We start from the raw sequence: 20,902 nt of genomic DNA on the forward strand, positions 1-20,902 counted from the left end.
TCCTTCTTACCATAATATCAACAATTAAGTCCTCATTGGTGCAAGAAGTGCAAGAAATGTGTTGGCTAACGAATGGTTTATTTTGGCCTGTGTTATAAATCCTTTACACAGACATTTAGACATGTTTTACAAGCTAACATGAAAATACAGTTTTACCATTTTTCTCATGTAGGCTATCGGGAGCACACCACAGAACAATAGCAGACATAAAAGATATAATCGACATAAAAGACATAATGTGAAGTTCATCTAACTCTAAATAAAAGCAGCAAAATCAAGTCCACCAGTGTACGGTAATCCTTCTTGTTTACTGTGGATTACTGATGACTGCACTTCACCAGGCAGCACCTGGAACCTGGCTGTGCATAGTCAGCGTCAGCGGCGCAGGAAACCCCCCCACATCCAAAGTTAGCGTGCTACTTTGCCATTCGTTTGAATGAGACACCGCCGGTCGCCGGCGTGAAAAATACGCTCGAGTTCTATTTTCCAAATGCAGCGCAGCGCGGAGCCGGCTCCCGCGCCGCTGACGCCCGACTACCGCCGGTTGGGGTGTAAGGACAGATATGTTTCCATGTATTTTCACAGACGCCGGTAAAAATTGCTTCCGTCACGTAACGCTTTACCGCCCTAGTGTGTAAACCCCCTTAGAAATACTTCACGTTATGTTCAAAGATCTGAAACTCCTATGCACAGCCAGGTTCCAGGTGCTGGTGAAGTGCAGTCATCAGTAAGTAAGTAGTAAGTAGACAGTACTGTACTGTATGTTGTGTGTCTGGCAGGATTGATGAACATTACTGTGGCTGCAGAGGCTACCTCCTCCCAGACCCTGTGTGGCAATGAGTTGGTGACCGTGCCTGAGAGGGGCCGCATTGACATAGTCACACGCCCTCTGCTGGTCAAGGTAGGTCCATTACATGTGGCAAACTCTTATCCGAAGTGACTTACAATCGAGGACCTAATCATACTGTAGCATACAGGAAATAAGAATAAGTGAAGATGCAAAGTAGCTTTAGTCTTTTCAGTGCACTCAGATGCATGTCGAAACGTTAACCTGAATGCACTGGAAAAAAAAAAAAAATAGACATCCATGTGGCACCAGATTTGTTTTCTTTTCTATTTATTTTTCTATTAAAGTCCTGCTCGGTTGCACCAGATTGTTAAGTTAGAAGTGCGGAGTGTGTATTTCCTTTGTTTCACTAGCTTTAGTCTTTTTTAATGTAGGCCTACATTAGCACAGGGCTAGTACACACTAGCCTCGCGCACCTTCCTACGTACTTCCGCCAAGAGACTTCGCTCCGCACTACATGAATACGAAATGAAATGGTAGTATTATGGGATGGTCAGGACCAGGCTAAGTACACACACCCAGGTAGGCCTACACATTCCTCATCAGCATCAGTTAGCATTAGCAATATACAATATGAAGTTTTGAAGAGCTACAATCAAGTAAGCATAAGCATAACACTAACTACTGTTTACTCGTTTTATGATCAGTTCATGTTTTTGTCATTTAAGGCTGAAGGAACAGAGAAAATGGAGAGTTTCAACTGGCTCCTATGTCCAAAGGGTGAATATATTTTTGCTTTCCACCAGCAATCTTCATTACATCCTATGCAGTCCTATGACGTTGATATTTCAGGTTTATTCAGGTTTTACACTATGCACACGTATGACCAATACATGCACAAATCCTGTTTATAATTTCAGTAGAAACTCTCATCACGTATATATCATTTGGTATTATTATTTTTACATATTTATTTTGTCCAATCCACATAGTCCTATGAACTTCATATTTCAGCATTACCGCACAAATACACAGGCCGTGACAAGAGCGAGGTGAGCAACGGAAGTAATTGACTTTGTATTGAGTCGTGCGACAAAAGCAATTCTGGAGACTAGAGGCGATTCGCACGCCGAGAGCGACAGTTTGAAGTTGAAATCCTGGCTATATTCTATGACGCGGTTCGGCGACCAGCCGCGACAGCCAATGACTGTATAGAGGTCAGTGACCACAGCCAATGGGAATGTTCGAATGCTTTGCCCTCTGCTCTTAACGGACATACTGTAGTTGCTTCAATCGCTCGTATCGCTCTTGCTGCGCAGAAGCGATTCTGTCGGTTCAATCGCGTCGCGCTTGGTCTATTCGTGCGGTTATAGTTAATTATACACACAGTTGTAAACGCTTTGTATAATGCAAATATACTGTGACCTACTGTATGTAATATCATCATTTGTTTATCATTTTGTTTTATTATTATCTTCATGCAAACAGGGGGCGCTCTATCAGAGGAAGTGGAGCTGAAACTACCAGAAGATGTCATCAAGGGATCGGCACACGCTTCGATCTCTGTGCTGGGTACCACAGATATCTCTCTCTCTCTCTCTTCTCTCTCTCAAGATTTAAAGGGATAGGTCGGTTGTGAATAATTTCACATTTTCACTTTAACAATTTCACTGTATTACCTTATCAAATTGACCTGAAAGAACACACAGGAAACAGAGGTAGCATTTAAAATCTGCGAGCAGATTTTATTGTTTAACGGCCGGAGTAGTTATTGCGTGGAGACATGAAGTCTTCCACTCAATAAGTCCTGAAGTAAGTACAGAAAACAATCCTATTTAAACATCCCCCAAACCCCACAGTCCATGGTGTGAGCTTCTTCTGTGCACGTGGGGTCCCTCATGGCCAGACGCAGTCCATTGTCTTGTTGTCCAACGTATGCAATTTCATATTTCGTTGTTCAGCAGCCTTGTGACCACACAAATTAGATGCACATGTCTCCAATATTGAGGGTCCCCTGGCCCATTACAGAAAAGCTTACACACAAGAATATGTCACTAGGACTTCCCCAGCCAGACTATAAGAATAGAATGAGAACATAATATAGGAATAGTAAAAGGTTAAGATGAGGTTATAAATTCATAATAACATGTATAAATGCAGTGAATCTTTTCACATCGGTATTTTGCATTTGGGGCCTTAATTATGGTGTATCATACACTGAGCTGATTTACACTGATCATAAACTGTTTGATTTGAGGCCTTCCGTGAGATTTTGATGGTTGACGTGGCGGCTCAGGTCTATACAGACGTTTCATTTGTTCTCTCAACCCGGGAGATTTAAACTTTCAAATGAGACGGCAACGTCATTGTATCATTCGAAACAAAATAAGAAAATACTGTTTATGCGTCTATGACGGATTTCATGTCCCTTACCCACTGACTCCCGTTATATGGTGGATTGTGGATATCGCGCAAAAACAAAATTTCACGGAAGGCTTCAAATCAAACAAAAGTGACACAGGTGGGTAGCTCAGTGTATGATACACCAAAATTAAGGCCCCAAATGCAAAATACCGACCTATCCCTTTAAGATTTTTGAATTTGTCGCGAGGGAAATTCGTCTTTGGCTTCATGTGGTATGTCTTATGTCCAACACACATACACGCACACAAAGTACAGACATGAGGTAATTTCTCTCTCACACACACACACACACACACACACACACACACACACACTAGGGATGGTACGGTTTACGTCGCAAACCGAAACCGTACGGTCTGCATGCCACGGAACGGGGTAGTGCGCAACCGCACGGTGCGCACGGTTTCCAAAAAAAAAGAAAGAGAGTGACCACCGGCGAACGACGCAATTAAAATCATACTACTTTTACAAGCATACAACACAAAGACTACGTGGGATATTGGGTGTGGAAAGTCTGATTTCTATCAGCCAACTGAAATGCATAATGTAACAGCATGCACCACCAGCTGACTAGGCTACAGCAGCCTGCGCAAGTGCAGGTCGGTCAGCAGCGTCTCTCTCTCTCTCCCCCCTCTCTCTCCACGTTAGCGCAAGTGACTGCCCCCAGCCTTTATTCTGACCAATTTAAATTAAATGAACATGAATTTACAAAAAATGACACATTAGCAGAAGAAAGTAGACTATGACTTACATTACAGTAGCCTAGTGTAGGCTATATCCACGTGGCATTGAATGGGGATTCCGGACGGCAAAATGCGAGATAATTGAACATATCCATCAGATTCACTGCGCTGTCCTTAACTGGAATCAACTGTTAGGCCTAAATATATGTAGCCAGCTAACCTCTGATGGAATGAAGGGGACTTTGTGCTGTTGCCGAGTTGACATGGATGTTTACACTATAACCAAAATAAAATTTGACTGTTTAACAGGCTCAGCTTCACAGGAGTTTTTGAAACATTCTTGTGCATACACTTCTTAAAAAAACGATCTTTTTAAATTATTTGTTACCTTAACTCTCACATTTTAACATAACTTAACCCTATCACTTGTTCACTTAAAATTGAATTTGACTTCTGATTTTACTTCTATGCTTCTCACGGCCGGCAGTTACATGACAGGAAGCAACTGATTCATCCTAAGCGCAAAACTCGCAGAAAGCGGTATCAAAATAAAAGTCCAATTCGTTCTCAGTGTGTCATTAACCAAAATAGTCATACTGCACTGACCTAATGGTCCCATTGCCTACAGGAGTGTAGCTGTTTTATTTTTACATGTCAAATGTGTTATAGTATGTAATATTTGAATATTTGTCAACTTAAAAGTTAGGACTTAGTTTTCCCTTTTTGTGAAATAAATGGAAGCATGTTAAAAACATTGATATCTTTCCTCTTTCAGTAACTTCACCTTGTTACAGGTTAAATGAAGTCAAATTCAACATGCCCATGATAAGCTTACATTTTCATTCTAATTTTTATATTATACATTTCCAGTGCATAATGAATTTTATTTGTTTTAAAACCGAAAACCGTGACCTTGAAACCGTGATATGGACCGAATCGTGACTTTTGTGAACCGTACCACCCCTAGTTTAGTTTAGTTTAGTTTATTTAGTTTAGTTCAACAGGGACCATGCACAATACACATTGATTACAGAAGTAAAAAGATGGCTTGTGCCAGATTATAGCTATATAGCTAATTTCCATCTGCAGTCCCTGGACAGGTAAAACAAATATTAAAATACAATAACATAGACAAGATATAAACAAGTAAGCACATCCATAGGCCATAGGTCAAACACACACACACACACACACACACACACACACACACACACACACACACACACACACACACACACACACACACACACACACACACACACACACACTAAAATGGCATACAGTGTGAGTCATATTTTTAAAAAACATATGATTAATGTTGACAAGACTGGTTGGTTAATATCCATTTTTTCACACCCCTTGAGAAGGCCTGATAATCAGTAATACTTTTTAGGTTACTGGGTAGACCATTCCATGTTTTAGTTGCCCTGAAGGAGAAGGCTGACTGAGCAAAAGCAGTTCGTCGGATTGGGAGACTACAATCACCCCTAATGGTGGATCTTGACGTTCTGCTCATCAATTCAGAGCAGGGTTGAACAAATGTTCAACACACACACACACGTATATGGGGAAGAGGCGACACGTTTTTAGACACTTGCAGAACCTGTTAATGTATTCATTTCCTGATAATGTAACAACTTCCGACACTGTCACAAGAAACCCACTTACCAAAGTCCCCAACACATGTAATAAAGCCTGCAACATGTAATAACTGACTGATAAGGGGCAGTCATGGGTAAGTTGGTTAGGGCATCAGACTTGTAGCCCAAAGGTTGCCGGTTCGACTCCCAACCCGTCAGGTTGGTGGGGGGAGTAATTAACCAGTACTCTCCCCCATCCTCCTCCATGACTGATGTACCCCGAGCATGGTGCCGTCCCACCGCACTGCTCCCCATGGGGCGCCACTGAGGGATGTCCCCTTGCACGGGTGAGGCATTAACGCAATTTCGTTGTGTGCAGTGAACACTTGTATGCTGTGGAGTGCTGTGTCACAATAACAATGGAAATTGTAGTTTCCCAATCGGGCTTTCACTTTTACGTTCACAATGTCTGATACAGGAAGAATAAATAATATCCTACTAATAATCCGCATCATCCTCATCCTCATCCTCATCTGTGTCCCTGCAGGAGACATTTTGGGTCGCGCCCTGAAGAACATGGAGGGTCTCCTGAAGATGCCGTATGGCTGTGGAGAGCAGAACATGGCCATCCTGTCCCCAAACATCTACATCCTGCAGTACCTGCACAACACTGGCCAGCTCACCACAGACATCAGAGAGAAGGCCACCAACTTCCTCAAGAGTGGTCAGTGGGTCACTTTTATCATTATGGACAGGGGCGGATCTAGCCATTTTGGGGCCCTAGGCGAAATGTAAACATGGGGCCCTCATAAGTCATTATATAGACATAGACTTCTGTATTTTGGTGCAATATAAGTGTTTTGTCTCATATCGATCGTCAATTACTTTACATAAGTCACAAAATTGAGATCAAGCCGACTTTTTTGTGTGTGTTTACCGCAACTGGTGTGACTATTGGGGCCCCTTTGGAGGACAGATTTGGTCGGGGGCCCTAGGCAATTGCCTAGGTTTGCCTCATGGAAAGTCCGCCTCTGATTATGGTACATTAGCACATTTCCACCTGGTGGTCCCTGGGTGCCATGCAGTAAAACCTTGCTAATCCTGTTATATTTTACTTGGACATGTTTCATTATACTTTTACATTTACATTACATTACATTTAAAGGTACACTGTGTGAGATTTTTAGTTGTTTGTTTCCAGAATTCATGCTGCCTATTCACTAATGTTACCTTTTTCATGAATACTTACCACCACCATCAAATTCTAAGTGTTCATTATGACTGGAAAAATTGCACTTTTCATACATGAAAAGGGGGATCTTCTCCGTGGTCTGCCATTTTGAATTTCTAGAAATAGACATTTTTAGCTGCAAAAATGACTGCACTTGGACCATACTAGAAAATATTAGTTTATTACTTAGTAAAATTTCATGAAAGGTCCAATTTGGCAATAGGCAACCCAGTTTCAATTAGCAGCATAGTTGCAGTACCTTTTCTGACCATTTCCTGCACAGTGTCCCCTTAACAGACGCCTTTCGGTGCATACACACAGCAAGCGCGGACGTCCACTTAACGTCCACTGCACGTGTCGGTTATCAGTCCGAAACGGTTAGAATACATGAAAACAGATCATGCCTTGCACACAGGAGCGCTGTATAAGCGTAGCGCATGTTCGGCCCGACCGGACCGCGATGCTCCTTGAAAATAGAACTCGAGTCTATTTTCCTGCGCAGACGTCCGCGTTCAATGAGCGGCTTCCATTGAAAATGAATGGCTGCTGCCCGTTGATAGAACGTGGACGTTGACTGTGCAGTGTGAAAGGCAGCCTGCGAACCTCTCGGACTCGCAATGCTCCCAGACACGTTCAGCGAACGCGAACATCTTGATTTGTATGTACAGTTTGAGCAAAGCGACTTACAAAGAGGAATTTCAAGCAAGTACAGAGTACTTAAACAACGTTTTAGTTAAATGTCAAGTTGACATGGCATAGACCCTTCCCAACTAGTGGTCTTGGCAAATTGTCATGACACAGGCATGGGCAGCCTTTGTCATCTTGGTGAATGTCAAGTTGTCATAACAAAGACATGCCAAACAATGTCAGGCTGACAACAAGACGTGACATAATTTAACGCATGAGAATTAATGAAACGATTCATTATGTAATTCATGTGTTATGTCATAGTTATGACATTGTTTTGTCAGTCTTATAAAGGGAGGCTATCAAGTAATTTGTTTAGCTCCACTCTGATACAGTATACTATACGTGGTAGAATGTTTTCGTCTCCTGTACAACTGTAACCAACAGGATACCAGCGACAGCTGAACTACAGACACAGTGACGGGGCCTACAGCACATTTGGCAAAGGAGACGGTAACACGTGGTGAGTGGCGTGGACCACAACAATTTCATAATAAAGCCCCTTGATACTGTTACTGCTCTTTGCTGTTCTCCTCCAGCTTTCTATTTGGAATATGCAACATTGTTGTTTTTATGGGTTCCTTTAGGCTAACTGCGTTTGTGATGAGATCTTTTGGAAAAGCAAAGTCCTTCACCTACATTGACCCAGAGGTTCTAAAATCTGCTGAGACTTGGCTCAGGAATAAACTCAGGCCGTCCGGAGTTTTCCATATGCAAGGGAATCTCTTCAACAACCGGATGAAGGTACTTCTACTCAGTGTTTATTTTTTGTTGTTAAAAAAATCGTAACAATTATATTTCAAGAAGGGACGATGAACCCTAAAGGTGCAGCTCCGTTTGCCCGTCCTTCCGAGGTGTGGTTGGGGAGCAGCGCTGCGGAGCACTGCTTCTACTACCATTAGACAATACATTACCCTGAACAGGCACTGTCCTTGAAGGGGAACTCCGGTGTGAAATGGCTTAAATATTGTTAAACCAGGATGCTGAACATTTTCCACATACCTCATGTCCATACGTCCTCTGCATTCAGAATTCTAGCGCTAGTTAGCCGATGCTAACATTTGTTTTTGTTGTGTCGGCACCCAAGTAGCATCGTTATCTCTTTTTTCCATCCATTTATGAGGCTCAAAATTACTCAATACTTCATTCCATAGAGTCGCAGGGTTGTTGACATGTAAACTGAGGCATAGAGAACTTTGGTAGTGCACAGTTAAGTTTAGATACAGGCCCATTTTACACCGATTGAAAAACACTCTCCACTTGCCACATTTCCGGGTGGTACTGCACTCTAGGGGCGCCAATGGAGTTCAGACTGCATTCGAAATGAATGGGCTGCGCTCTCTCGACAGCGCCCCCTAAGTGAACTGCAGGCATGAGTGGAGAGGCTGTTTTTCACCCGGTAGTGAAGTATTGAGTAACTTTGAGCCTCGTAAATGGATGGAAAATAGAGAAAACGATGCTACTTCAGTGCCGACAGACCCACAACAAATAAATGTTAGCATCGGCTAACGAGCGATGGAATTCTAAATGCAGGGGATGTACGGAGGTGAGGTATGTGGAAAAGGTTAGCATTCAGCATCATGGTTTAACACTATTTAAGCTGTTTCACACAGGATTTCCCCTTTAAGTGACAAAAACATGCGCAAGCCACTTATGTTTGACAAATATGGGATAAGCAAGGCATAATTAAGTTACTATGGGGTTTGCATTTGTTGATGATTTTTTGTCTGAATTAATATGGATGGTTTGTTGCCATGGCTTTACTTACATCATGTTTCTTCTGCTTTCCATAGGGAGGAGTAAATAGTGACATCACCATTACTGCTTACATCACAGCATCAATGCTGGAACTGGACATGCCTGTACCCGTAAGGAAACTCACGGTTCTGTTTTTCTTGAGATAATCCATCTTAAATCTATCTTCAATTGTTTTGAACATTTTATTCTAATTTTAGCTGTGGTGATTTTACATACAGTAGTATCAGTCTTCTTGAAGTAGACCAGATTGGCTGTATTTTCAAAGACGAACAACCTCTACTGACTGTGTGTTTTAGGAGACCACCATGAGTTTCCTCAAGGCGTCCGTTAGTGATCTGTCCAACATGTACTCCACTGCCCTGCTGGCCTACACCTTCAGTCTGGCTGGAGAAGAAGAGATCAGAGATCAGCTGCTCAAACACCTGGACACTATAGCGACCTCTAGTGGCGGTAAGATGCATTAACTGGACTGAACCTAATTGTCCAGTGTGTGCGTGTTTGTGGGCTTTTCTCAAAATCTAGTGTGCACACTTCCAAGTGTATTCAGCCTAATTAGTCACGCCCAGTGATTGGATACTCTTTATTAGTCACACCCAGTGATTGGATACTTCACCAAAGTTTACCAAAGAGTATCCAATCACTGGGCGTGAGTAATTTGGCTGATACACTTGGAAGTGTGCGCACTAGGTTTTGAGAAATACCCTGAGTGTGTGCATGTGGCAAATGCGTCTGTATCACTATTTTACCAGTTGCTAATTTCATCATATGCGTTATTATGGTGTAGATCATTGGACTTCTTCTTTGACCTTGAAAGACATTTTTGTTGCTCATCCAAGAAGCTTGAAAAGTTATTGGCAATGTAGAGGGAATGTTAGTAGTTAAGACCAGCGTTGGGCAGTAATGCATTACAAAAGTAATTAATTACTGTAATGCATTTCTTTTTTCTGTAATGCAGTAATGTAAGGCATTACATGGCAAAAATCTGTAATATTTACTTAGTTACAATGCTAAATAACTCAAGTTACAAATGCATTAACTGGATCTCAGTGGTATTCAGTGTGGTGGGTCAGAAAGAAGCTATTCCTGAACCTGGTAGTTTTTAGTCTGCATGCTGCCAAAAACACCTACTGGATTGGGGGTTGAAAAAGTCATGACTCGTGAGCTTGATTTCCACTGTAATAGATTGCCAGATCCATATTGAGGCCTACAGTTCTTTTGGCAAAAGTAAGTAAAATAATTCAAAAGTAGTGTAATACCTTACATTTTAAATAATATTTATAGTAATATTGTAGTGTAAGGGATTTTTTTTTTTAAATACAGTAACATGTAATCAGTAATGCATTACAGTTTTTGATTAACTTGCCCAACACTAATTAAGACGTTATGAAGTCATTTGGATAAGAGACGAAAAGTCTTTCCAGCTCAAAGACATCCACTGGCTAACAGCTATGGTGTTTGGATTACATGATCTGGATGACTCAAGGGCCGTACATACACGTCACTGCTAGTTACTCGCTCAGCGAATGAAGTCAATACAATGTCAATGTGTTCCCGCGAGACTAGCAGGCAAGTAGGCGAGCACTGTATAAGCGATGCGATGTGGGCGGATCCCGAGTTTAAAATATTTTATCTTCAAGGGAGGCGAGTAAGCGAGTAATCAATTGGAAGGCAGAGTTCGCTACTTCTCGCCTGTTCATTGGCAGTTAAAGGCGCGGGAACTTTCAGCAAACGTTCCATGAAAGAGAGGCGAGTAGGCGAGCAAGCGAGAAGCTAGTAAATAGCAGCGATGTGTGTGTACGGCCCTTAATATCCTCACTGACATACCTACCAGTTGCATATTACCCTACAGTGGCAGTATGTGTGCATGTCACTCACCAGTTGTTCAGGGTAATGATCTTTCACACCACACTAAATACAGTGTATATTGAGTATAAAATGACACTAAAACCGACTTGACTTGTCATTCCTCTTCAGGCACTGCGCTACATTGGTCTCCATCCTCCTCAGAGCTGCCTGATTCCCTGGCGGTGGAGACCAGCTCTTACGTGCTGTTAGCCGTCCTCACCAAACCCACACTGACCACTGCAGACCTGGGCGACGCCAGCAGGATCGTCAGCTGGCTGGTGAAGCAGCAGAATCCATATGGAGGCTTCTCTTCCACACAGGTGCCCCTTCCTCAATAGCTTTCAACAGCCATCGTTACATTACATTACAAGTCAAGTCAAGTCAGTTTTATTGTCAATTTCTTTACAGTACATGCACTGGTCATACAAAGAATTTGAAATTACGTTTCTTACTTTCCCATGCAGACATAGACATACTTAGGTATGGACATAGAAAGTATGGACATAGACAGTACATACAGATACAATACAGGGCAATACAGACATTTAAAGTGCATGACTGGACAACAGAAGACATGTAGAGAACATACATTAAAAAGAGGTACAACTGCATTACATTGCATCATGACCCATGAGGCCAGAGCCTCAGGATTTAAAGTGCTGGTGACAGATTTTTGACGTTTTTTTTAATATGATTTTTAACATAAAAAATAACTCAGAATCATATATATATATATGAATTCTGGAAAGCGCCTATTTTTCCAAGTTATGATTTACAAACGCGGCTATTTTGGCGAATTTTGCTGGGCGCAGCACCCTGGAGACCACTGATGATGAAGTCGAAAATGACGTCAGCGACAGAAGTCTTCCTCCTCACTCACTTGCCGATGCCCGTGGTATTTATGGGACAGGAGGTGGAGCTGTGCTCTGAACATGTCAATTTTGGATAATTTCGGTACTTCCACATTAAAATAATTACTTGGCTGTTCAGTTAAATGTCATACAAATGTGTGCTACTGTCATCCGGAGTGCAGTATTCATCAGGCTAATCATGTTGGTTTGGATAAGCAGGGGTTAGACAATGAAACTGAAACACATGGTTTCAGATATGCTTGGCTATAGCAGCCCGGCCATGTATATTGACCCTGTGGAGCTCCTGACAGTCAGTTTTTCTCTTTTGTACACTGATACATGTATGTCACCCATAATTTTTTGTGCATTGCAATATTGTGAGCGTAATTGTGTATTTACCCTGCAAATATAACCTTCACACTCTGCTCTTGCAAAGTACAATTAATGAAGATCGGCCAGACTGACCCAATTTAGCCATGACACCCTCCACAATAAAATGACAGGCGTTTCAGTTTCATTGTCCAACCCCTGTAAATGTTGTGCTATACGTGGGTTTCCCGTTTGCAAACAATCCCTGGCTTCGCGCCACTGGCTGCGCACTCTACAACCTCCGATTGTTGGAAAGTGCAGTCACTCAAAAAACACGCTCAAGTGGTTGGCTGCTTAGCAGCCTGCCCCTCCTCACAGTGGCAATGTTTGTAAACGGGTCACCTGTATAGAACACAACTGTAAACATTACAAATATTATTGACTGGGATTGCTAGTTAAAAATAAAAAAACATAGATGCCCCAAAAAACTTTTATTACAGCATACACATTATATTTCCAGAACCTAACTACATGAAGGTCAGTGGTGGTACTTAACCAGATGGACAGGCTGCTTGTAAATCATTCAGCCACATACAGCACAGACATACTGCTTGTAAGTCTTATAGGTCACATTCAGCATGTTCTCATTGAGACACAGTGGAGAGGTGAACTCATGGCTGGTGATACAGGTAATGCCATCAAGGGTTTGCTGTGCTACATCCTGCTCCCTTCAGCAAATAACCCCTTCTCTGTAGGTATGGTGGTTACTAGGGATGCACCGATACCGATACTGGTATCGGTATCGGCACCCGATACTGCTCATTATACTCGTACTCGTACTCGTCAAGCACTTGCCGATACCAGGAACGATACTGCTATTACACAAAACAATGCAAAATCTTGTCACGTTCTGTGGACTTGAAAGCAGCATGGAAAAAAGGTGCCACCTCATACATTTACTAACATTTAAATCTACATGGAAATGGACAATAAAAATATCATAGGTGGAAAAAAACAAGGCCATGCATTTATTTTCATTGTATTTTGGTGGTAAAAGGTATCGGTATCGGTACTTGGTATCAGCAAGTACACACATTAATGTACTCGTACTTGTATCGGTTTTCAAAAAAGTGGTATCGGTGCATCCCTAGTGGTTACACACAGCTCACATCTGACACCTGCACAAATAGAAATTTGGCTGTAATTTACCTTCCATGAACAGTTTTCATCACAAACAGTAACAAAATAAATATCTTTCAATAAAGTTGTGGTGTATTCACTTTGATAGCAGGTTTTTGATGGTGTTGGATAGTGTGTTTACAGATCACACTCCAAAAAAGCCTACGATATGGGCATCATCAGTCTTCCTCCTCACCTGCTGGTTTGATGTGCTTGTCTGTTGATGCGACAGATTTTATAGCAGAAGTTGTAAGCTTAGTATTTTGTCTTTGCATTGTAGTCTCTTATTGCCAAGTGCCAAAGAACTTGGTGTTTCTCAAAGCAATTGTGCCTGCATGCAGGGTTGTTAGTTTGACTAGACATTAAGAATGAGCAACAGTAGCCTAATGCATTGCTCAGTGTAGGTTGGAGGAGGATTGACGATGACCTTCTGTATTGGGTCATGACAATTGCTAGTACAAACTACAAAAACACAGAGGGAAAGCTATAGGCAGGAGGCAAGTAGCCTATGCTATAGGACCTGCATCGTAATTATTTGCTTAGACTGAAGTAGGCTATCAAATATTCTGCTTCATTCAATGATAAAACTAAGAAGTCTCGCAGTAGAAGACGTGCCTGCCAATATCCTAAATGAATCATGGATCGGGCTACCGGTAGAGCTAGTTGTAAGTTTGTATGTCGTTTGCATGCTGATGCTACCCAATACCCATTATTGTATTCAGTTTAGCATGTGGCTTACATGCTAAGCAGCTTTTGCACGTGCAAGATAACAGTAGCCTACACAGTATAGATGTAGAAAGTATTAAAACAGATAGTAGCCTATTAAAATACTGATTGTCATATTTTCAACAAACAGGTTGACCTACCAATCTTTGCGCACGGACGTCCGTGATCGTGTAGTAGTAGCAGCTGTGGTAGCAGCAATTTCTCTGGTAGCAGCTAGAGCTGTATGTGATCTGCAGCGCCACCTTCTGTTCTGGCGTTGACGTCACAGTATGGCGGTTGACCAAGGACCCAGAGGTCTTGCAGTGTGTATTTAAAAGTTGGATATTCACGTAACAACGTTTTCTTTTGCCATGTTTGTGACACAAATTGATCCTCTTTGCCATATTGTCTAGTTTATTTAAGAGATTTAATTGATTCATGTTTCTGTCATCAGCCCTTTAAAGTGTATGCATGTGTGTGTGTGTGTGTGTGTGTGTGTGTGTGTGTGTGTGTGTGTGTGTGTGTGTGTGTGTGTGTGTGTGTGTGTGTGTGTGTGTGTGTGTGTGTGTGTTGTCTGTTTCTCAGGACACAGTGGTGGCACTGCAGGCTCTGGCCCTGTATGCCACTGCCGTCTTCAGCCCACAAGACTCCAGCACTGTTACAGTGGAGGCACCAGGTGGCGCCAAACAGCAGTTTGAGGTGAACCAGCTCAATGCCCTGCTGTACCAGGAGGGGGCGCTGCTGGAGCTTCCTGGGAAGTACAGCATAGAGGCCAAGGGCTCCGCTTGCACCTCTATTGGGGTCAGTCTGCCACTGTGTGGAAGCTTTAGTTCCTGTGGCCAATGCATTCCTGTGTTCAGTAGGAGTTTTGAAATGCAAATGAAAATAAAAAAGCAAAAAAAAGCAATGATGAAAAACACATCTACCGGAAGGTGTCTGATTCTTTAGGCTGCCATCATGTTTTAGCGTATGTATCGCACGCTAGTGCATTCGGCGTGTTGGTGCGCCGCCTTTTGAAGTTAACGCATGCTCCTCAGACGCAACGGTAAAGCGCTTTCATGCACTTTTGACACGTGACAAGTTTTGCAAGGTTTTCCCTCCGTTTGCCGAATTTCTAACTAAATTGTACCCAAACCAAAACCATCCCTAACCTAACCTGTCACAGGGCGTTGTGGAGCACGGCTTAACTAGTTGCAAAGGTGTATTGGACACACGCGATAGTTGGTCAAAATCAGCGTGTCATCTATACGCAATGCATGATGACATGTTGGATTTCTGTAGTTACAATCTGTTTCCTCTGTGACAGGTGGCTCTTTTCTACAACGTCCCAACTCCCAGTGACAAGACCACCTTGGCTGTCACAGCTCAGGCCAAGCCGCGGACTGAGGGAGAGTGCAACAAGGCCACGGCACAGATCCTCAATGTGGAGATCACTGTCACGTACGTATCCCTGTACACAGCTACGTTCAGCTCACGAGTCTTAAAGGGGTGTGGCACTATTTTGGGGCTTAATACAGTTAAAATCGTTGGCCAGGGTTTATAAAGGTGGTAAAGTGTCTTATTTTTCATGTAAGCCGTTGTCTTGCTTTAAGACAAGTTAAAAGAGGGAGCATGTCGCTAAGCTAGTGAAAGTCAACGCATCCGTGTAGCATGCTACAGTGATCCATTGACTTTCACTAGCTTAGCTACATACTCCCTCTTTCAACTTGTCTTAAAGCAAGACAACGTTTAACATGAAAAATAAGACACATAACCACCATTATAAACCCCAGCCAACAATTTTAACTGTATTAAGCCCCAAAATAGTGGCATACCCCTTTAATTTAGCCTTCACTTTGTCATTGAAGTGATGATATTTGTCATTGGAAGTGATGATGGCCCTACCGTGTGTCTAACGTTTGGGCACTGGGCTGCTGTGTCGGCTCCCTGGGTGCGATTCCGGCCCTGTTCATTTGCCATTCCCTCCCAGTCTCTGGCTCGATTCGAAACGGGAGGCAGTGACTCGATGACTCTCCTCCTACATAAACAGGTCACTGATCAGATAGGTGAAGTTAGCTGATGAGGCAGTCGTTACGAACGGCACTAACGAGTGCACTGCCTTGCGCATTTGATGTTACGGCGATTCTATGGCGGGAGTTACGTTCATCACGTTAGCGCTTAGCTTACGCATGCTATTTGAACGGTGAATGATCGTCAGACGGCGGAATCGTAAAATAGGCTATAAATAGATCTAGAGACAGCATATTTAGATACTACAATGTTGATTTATCCATTCGATTTTCAATATCTACATACACAAGTGTCAGAATAAAGAGTATGATAAGGTAGTAGCTTGGGTAGTAGCCATGTTTGTTTTTCAGGTTTCCAGTTGAGAGGGAGGTGGCGCACAGCATGTTGGGTACCAAGGCAGCGAAGTCAGCATCTGATGCTGCCCTCAAATATCCCCGTTACGCCCACAAATGCAGTCAACTGCCAAGGGAGGAAATAAACCAATTTTTCGTTTCGATCCACACTTCATGACTCGATGTCCAGTTAGCTCACTGGAAGGAAAGCTGCCTTCCCTGTTTCGAACGGACCCTCTCTCTCCCCGATTGTTTCCTGTCTCTCTCAACTATTCTGTCTCACATAAAGTCAGAAAAAGACTATTAAATATAAGTGATGATTTATTGGCGGTAAATCCATGTGAAATAAGGTCAATCCTTTTTCACTACTGCATTAATTTGTCTTTTTTCTCTTGAGCCGTCACCAGAGATAAAAAATAACCTACTGTTGCTTTAACTTGTCACCTGTGTCTTGTTCAGTTACCATGGCACCCAGGAGAGCACCAACATGGCCATGGTAGATGTCACCATGCTCTCTGGCTTCATTCCTGACCCCGGCTCTCTCGAACTTGTAAGTCGTGCTTCATTCCTGTGCATTAGTACATTACATTGAGCAGATGGTTTCACAGCACAGTGAATAACAAACATGCAGGACATAAATAAGGCCAATCAGAGATGGCAGCCTATCCCCAATATGCCCAATGGCTGATACGTACGTATAGAGTAGCCTATGTAGAGAAGAGTTATTTTATTTGTGGAGGAAAGTGTCTTGCAGCTTACACACAGTGGCGATTCTAGACCAAAATAACCAGGGGGGCCAGATAGGGGCCAACATGTATTTAGGGGGGCACATACTGCCGCGGAAAAAATTGAGACCCACTCGAAATTTGATGTTTTTCTGGTCTTATCACTTATTGGCATGTGTTTCAGTAAAATTAACATTGCTGTTTCATTCTATAAACTACTGACATTTTCTCTGAATTTTGAATGAAAATATTGTCATTTAGAGCATTTATTTTCAGAAATTTAAAAATGGGCAAAATAACACAAGATGCAATGTATTCAATAATGAATAACAAGCAACAAATGTATGGATGAAACGAATGTGATGCGTGAGGTGGTGCAGCAAAGTTGCAGGAAAATAGTCATCACAAGCTTCTTAAAGGTTGAGAAGGATGACCATAATTTTGTACCAGAAGGCAGCTTGTTGCAGCATTAAGGGACATTAAGTTTGGATTAAAATAGTCTCATGTGAGTAGAGGTTATGGCCAGACATGTTATGTTTTAGGATCAAGTTGTCTTAGAGCAGTCATAAACCAATTATAGCATCATTATAGGCAGAGAACTGCGTGAGGACAATCCCCAGAGTGATACTAATGGCCATTTCATATTTCTATTATTTTTCACAGCTCAAGGGCATCGAGTTGGTGGACAGAGTGGAGAAGAAAGACGACCATGTCTTGATCTACCTGTCCCAGGTGAGACACGAACCAATCACCCTCACAATGTCTAAGCATTCCTCACACATGCTGCTCAACAGTGTGTAGAGTTTGTCTCACCATTATTGTATAGTAATGTATTATACATAAATGTATATCAGTTAAATTGTGGTCTGTGCTGCCACCAGGTGGACATATCATGTTTGCTTTGTAGGTGTGCCATTATTTAAAGTGAATTCCCACTTTTTAGGGGATTTGTTGCACCTTTGTTGTGGCAGAATAATGAACATCTTACAGTGGAGAGAGAGAGAGAGAGAGAGAGAGAGAGAGAGAGAGAGAGAGAGATGGGCTGGGCTGGGCTGGGCTGGGTTATGACCCGGGCTGCCCTGGAACCTAAGACAATAATAATGATAATAATAATACTTTCGTTTTATATAGCGCCTTTCAAAACACCCAAGGACGCTTCACAGAGTGTTGTGTTGGAAAGTGTGAGTGTGTGTGCACGTCAGTGTGTGACCGTGTGTCTGAATGCATGTAAGTGGAAGTGCTTGTGAAACTAGTAGCGATAAGCTTCCAGGAAGAGATGTGTCTTAAGGTGTTGCTTAAACATGACCAGTGCATATGGTATAGCAAATGAAGAGCATAAGTATATAAGAAAAAAAAGTATGGTGTATAGCAAATATGAGAATAAGAATATAAGAATAAGAATATGAGAATTAGAATATGGTATAGCAAATTAGAGAAAAAGAATATGAGAATAAGAATATAAGAATAAGAATATGAGAATAAGAATATGAGAATAAGAATATGAGAATAAGAATATGAGAATAAGAATATGAGAATAAGAATATCGTGTGAGTGCTGTATGCAGTGTGCCTCTACAGTGAAGTTGCCTTCTGTGCTTTCCCCAGGTCCAGAAGGGTTCACCTGCCGTCTACAAACTGGCCGTCCAACAGGATGTCCCAGTGAGCAACCTGCAGCCAGCCCTGGTCAAGGTGTACGACTACTACCAGCCCAGTAAGAGACCCCTCTAGGAGGCCTTTTAAAGCCCCACTGTCACTGTGGAAGATTTCCATTACTGTATTGAAACTGACCAGGGCCGAGAAGCAGAGACGGACTTTCCGTTAGGAAAACCTAGGCAATTGCCTAGGGCCCGACCATATCTGTCCTCCAAAGGGGCCCCAACTGTCACACCAGTCATGGTAAACACACAAAGGCTGTAGGCTTGGTCTTAATTTGTCACTTAGAGTATGTACAATAATCAAAGATATATATGAGACAAAACTCAGAATTGTATGAATAATAACATTTGAGGGCCCCATTCTCATATTTCAAGGTGTTCGACTACTACCAGCCCAGTAAGAGACCTGCATCCCCCTCCATGAGGCATTTTAAAGCCCCACTGTGGAATATCCGTACCCTCTTAGTGCAGATGGGGTCGCCGGCGTGCCTATTCACTATTTGCTGAAAATACTCAACTACTTTATAACAACATCGCTACGACATTACCAAGAGCCTTAAGTAACGGATTAAGACATGGACATTACAATTTTGGGGGCAGTAAGGTTATAACGTAGGCTCTGCACTAAGGGGTTAATTACCAAAGGGTTTAAAAAAATGCACATTTCTATAAGGGACACCTAAAAATGTTACATATTGAACCTGGGCAGTCATGGGTCAGCGGTTTGGGCTTCAGACTTGTAGCTCAAAGGTTGCCAGTTTGACTCCCAACCCGCCTGGTTGGTGGGGGGAGTAATTAACCAGTGTTCTCCCCCATCCTCCTCCATGAATGAGGTACCCTGAGCATGGTACCGTCCCACCACACTGCTCCCTTTCGGGGCACCATTGGTGGTGTACGGGTGAGGCATAAATTCAATTCCGTTGTGTGCCGGATTCACTTGTGTGCTGCGGAGTGCTGTGTCACAATGACAATGGGAGTTGAAGTTTGCCAGTTGGGCTTTTACTTCAATTTTTTCATTTTAACGCATTAATACCTGCAAAACATACTGTATGATGCTCATATGTCTCTCTCTGTTTCCCCCAGGTGACCAATCCGAGGCTGAGTACTCATACCCCTGCGCATAAGATGGCGTCCTGACCGTGTGTGTGTGTGTGTGTGTGTGTGTGTGTGTGTGTGTGTGTGTGTGTGTGTTATTTTCACCTAGCGAGTTCTTCTTTTCATGTTCCACCTGTATATAAACTCCTGGCTGCTCACTTCTCCAAATTCATAACTATTCAATAAAGAAATTGCATTGAGAATTTCTTCTCTTGTGTTTCTTGACTCAATTCCTGTCCAGGGACTACAGATGAAAATTAGCCGTGTGGCTATAATCTGGCTCAATTGCATATTGTGCACTGTCCCTGCTAAATAAACAATAAATAAATGAAATGACTGTAATGGTCCTGACAGAACTCATATTGTGTACTTGTGTGAACAATAGCCAGTGAATGCGTAAATGAAGGCAGAATGCATTCACTTCTGAGGCCATTAATGTTTGGTTGTTGTGTGAGAGACAACTGACTTGACACAGCCTTCAGGCATCCAATGGGGGATGGCCCACACCGGGGAAGATAAAAGGTCTGCTGTGTGTGTGTGCGTGTGCGTGTGCGTGTGTGTGTGTGCGTGAGTTTGTGCCACTTTATCCCCATGTGTGTGTGTGTGTGTGTGTGTGTGCCCCTCCATCTCCAGACGTGTGTGTGTGTGTGTGTGTGTGTGTGACTCCATCTCAAGACGTGTGTGCGTGTGTGTGTGACTCTATCTCCATGTGTGTGTGTGTGTGTGTGTCACTCTATCCGTGTGTGTGTGTGTGTGTCACTCTATCTCCAAACGTGTGTAATGTACTGTATGTGTGTGTGTTTGTATGCGTGTGTGAGTGTGTGTGCGACTGTATGTATGTTTGTGCCTCCGGCCCCAGACGACGCATCCGGTCCCAGGTGTATTTGTGCACAGGGCCGCTGACAGCATTCGCTGGGCCCAGGACAAAGTAATCTGACAGGGCCCCTTACCCAATACATACAATGTAATGGGGACCCAATTCTGGACCCCCTATCTCCCTGGGCCCGAGACACCATACCCCTGTTGTCTCCCTGTTGGCCGGCCTGA

General features: G+C 42.8%; 1 protein-coding gene across 1 annotated transcript in view; it reads left to right on the top strand.

Moving 5' to 3' along the window:
* Positions 1-20,089, top strand: part of LOC134455399 (alpha-2-macroglobulin-like protein 1) — a 59,055-nt gene extending 38,966 nt beyond the window's left edge. The window contains exons 21-35 of the mRNA XM_063206420.1: positions 780-901; positions 1,516-1,567; positions 2,276-2,359; positions 6,022-6,198; positions 7,780-7,855; positions 7,980-8,136; positions 9,186-9,260; positions 9,447-9,600; positions 11,125-11,315; positions 14,625-14,840; positions 15,346-15,479; positions 16,841-16,931; positions 17,770-17,838; positions 18,711-18,816; positions 19,844-20,089. Of these exons, the coding sequence (XP_063062490.1) occupies positions 780-901; positions 1,516-1,567; positions 2,276-2,359; positions 6,022-6,198; positions 7,780-7,855; positions 7,980-8,136; positions 9,186-9,260; positions 9,447-9,600; positions 11,125-11,315; positions 14,625-14,840; positions 15,346-15,479; positions 16,841-16,931; positions 17,770-17,838; positions 18,711-18,816; positions 19,844-19,884 (1,745 nt within the window). The 3' untranslated portion in view covers positions 19,885-20,089. The remainder of the gene's footprint in view (positions 1-779; positions 902-1,515; positions 1,568-2,275; positions 2,360-6,021; positions 6,199-7,779; positions 7,856-7,979; positions 8,137-9,185; positions 9,261-9,446; positions 9,601-11,124; positions 11,316-14,624; positions 14,841-15,345; positions 15,480-16,840; positions 16,932-17,769; positions 17,839-18,710; positions 18,817-19,843) is intronic.
* The last annotated feature ends 813 nt before the right edge of the window (positions 20,090-20,902 follow it).

Source organism: Engraulis encrasicolus, chromosome 9, assembly GCF_034702125.1.
Source record: "Engraulis encrasicolus isolate BLACKSEA-1 chromosome 9, IST_EnEncr_1.0, whole genome shotgun sequence".
NCBI lineage: Eukaryota > Metazoa > Chordata > Actinopteri > Clupeiformes > Engraulidae > Engraulis > Engraulis encrasicolus.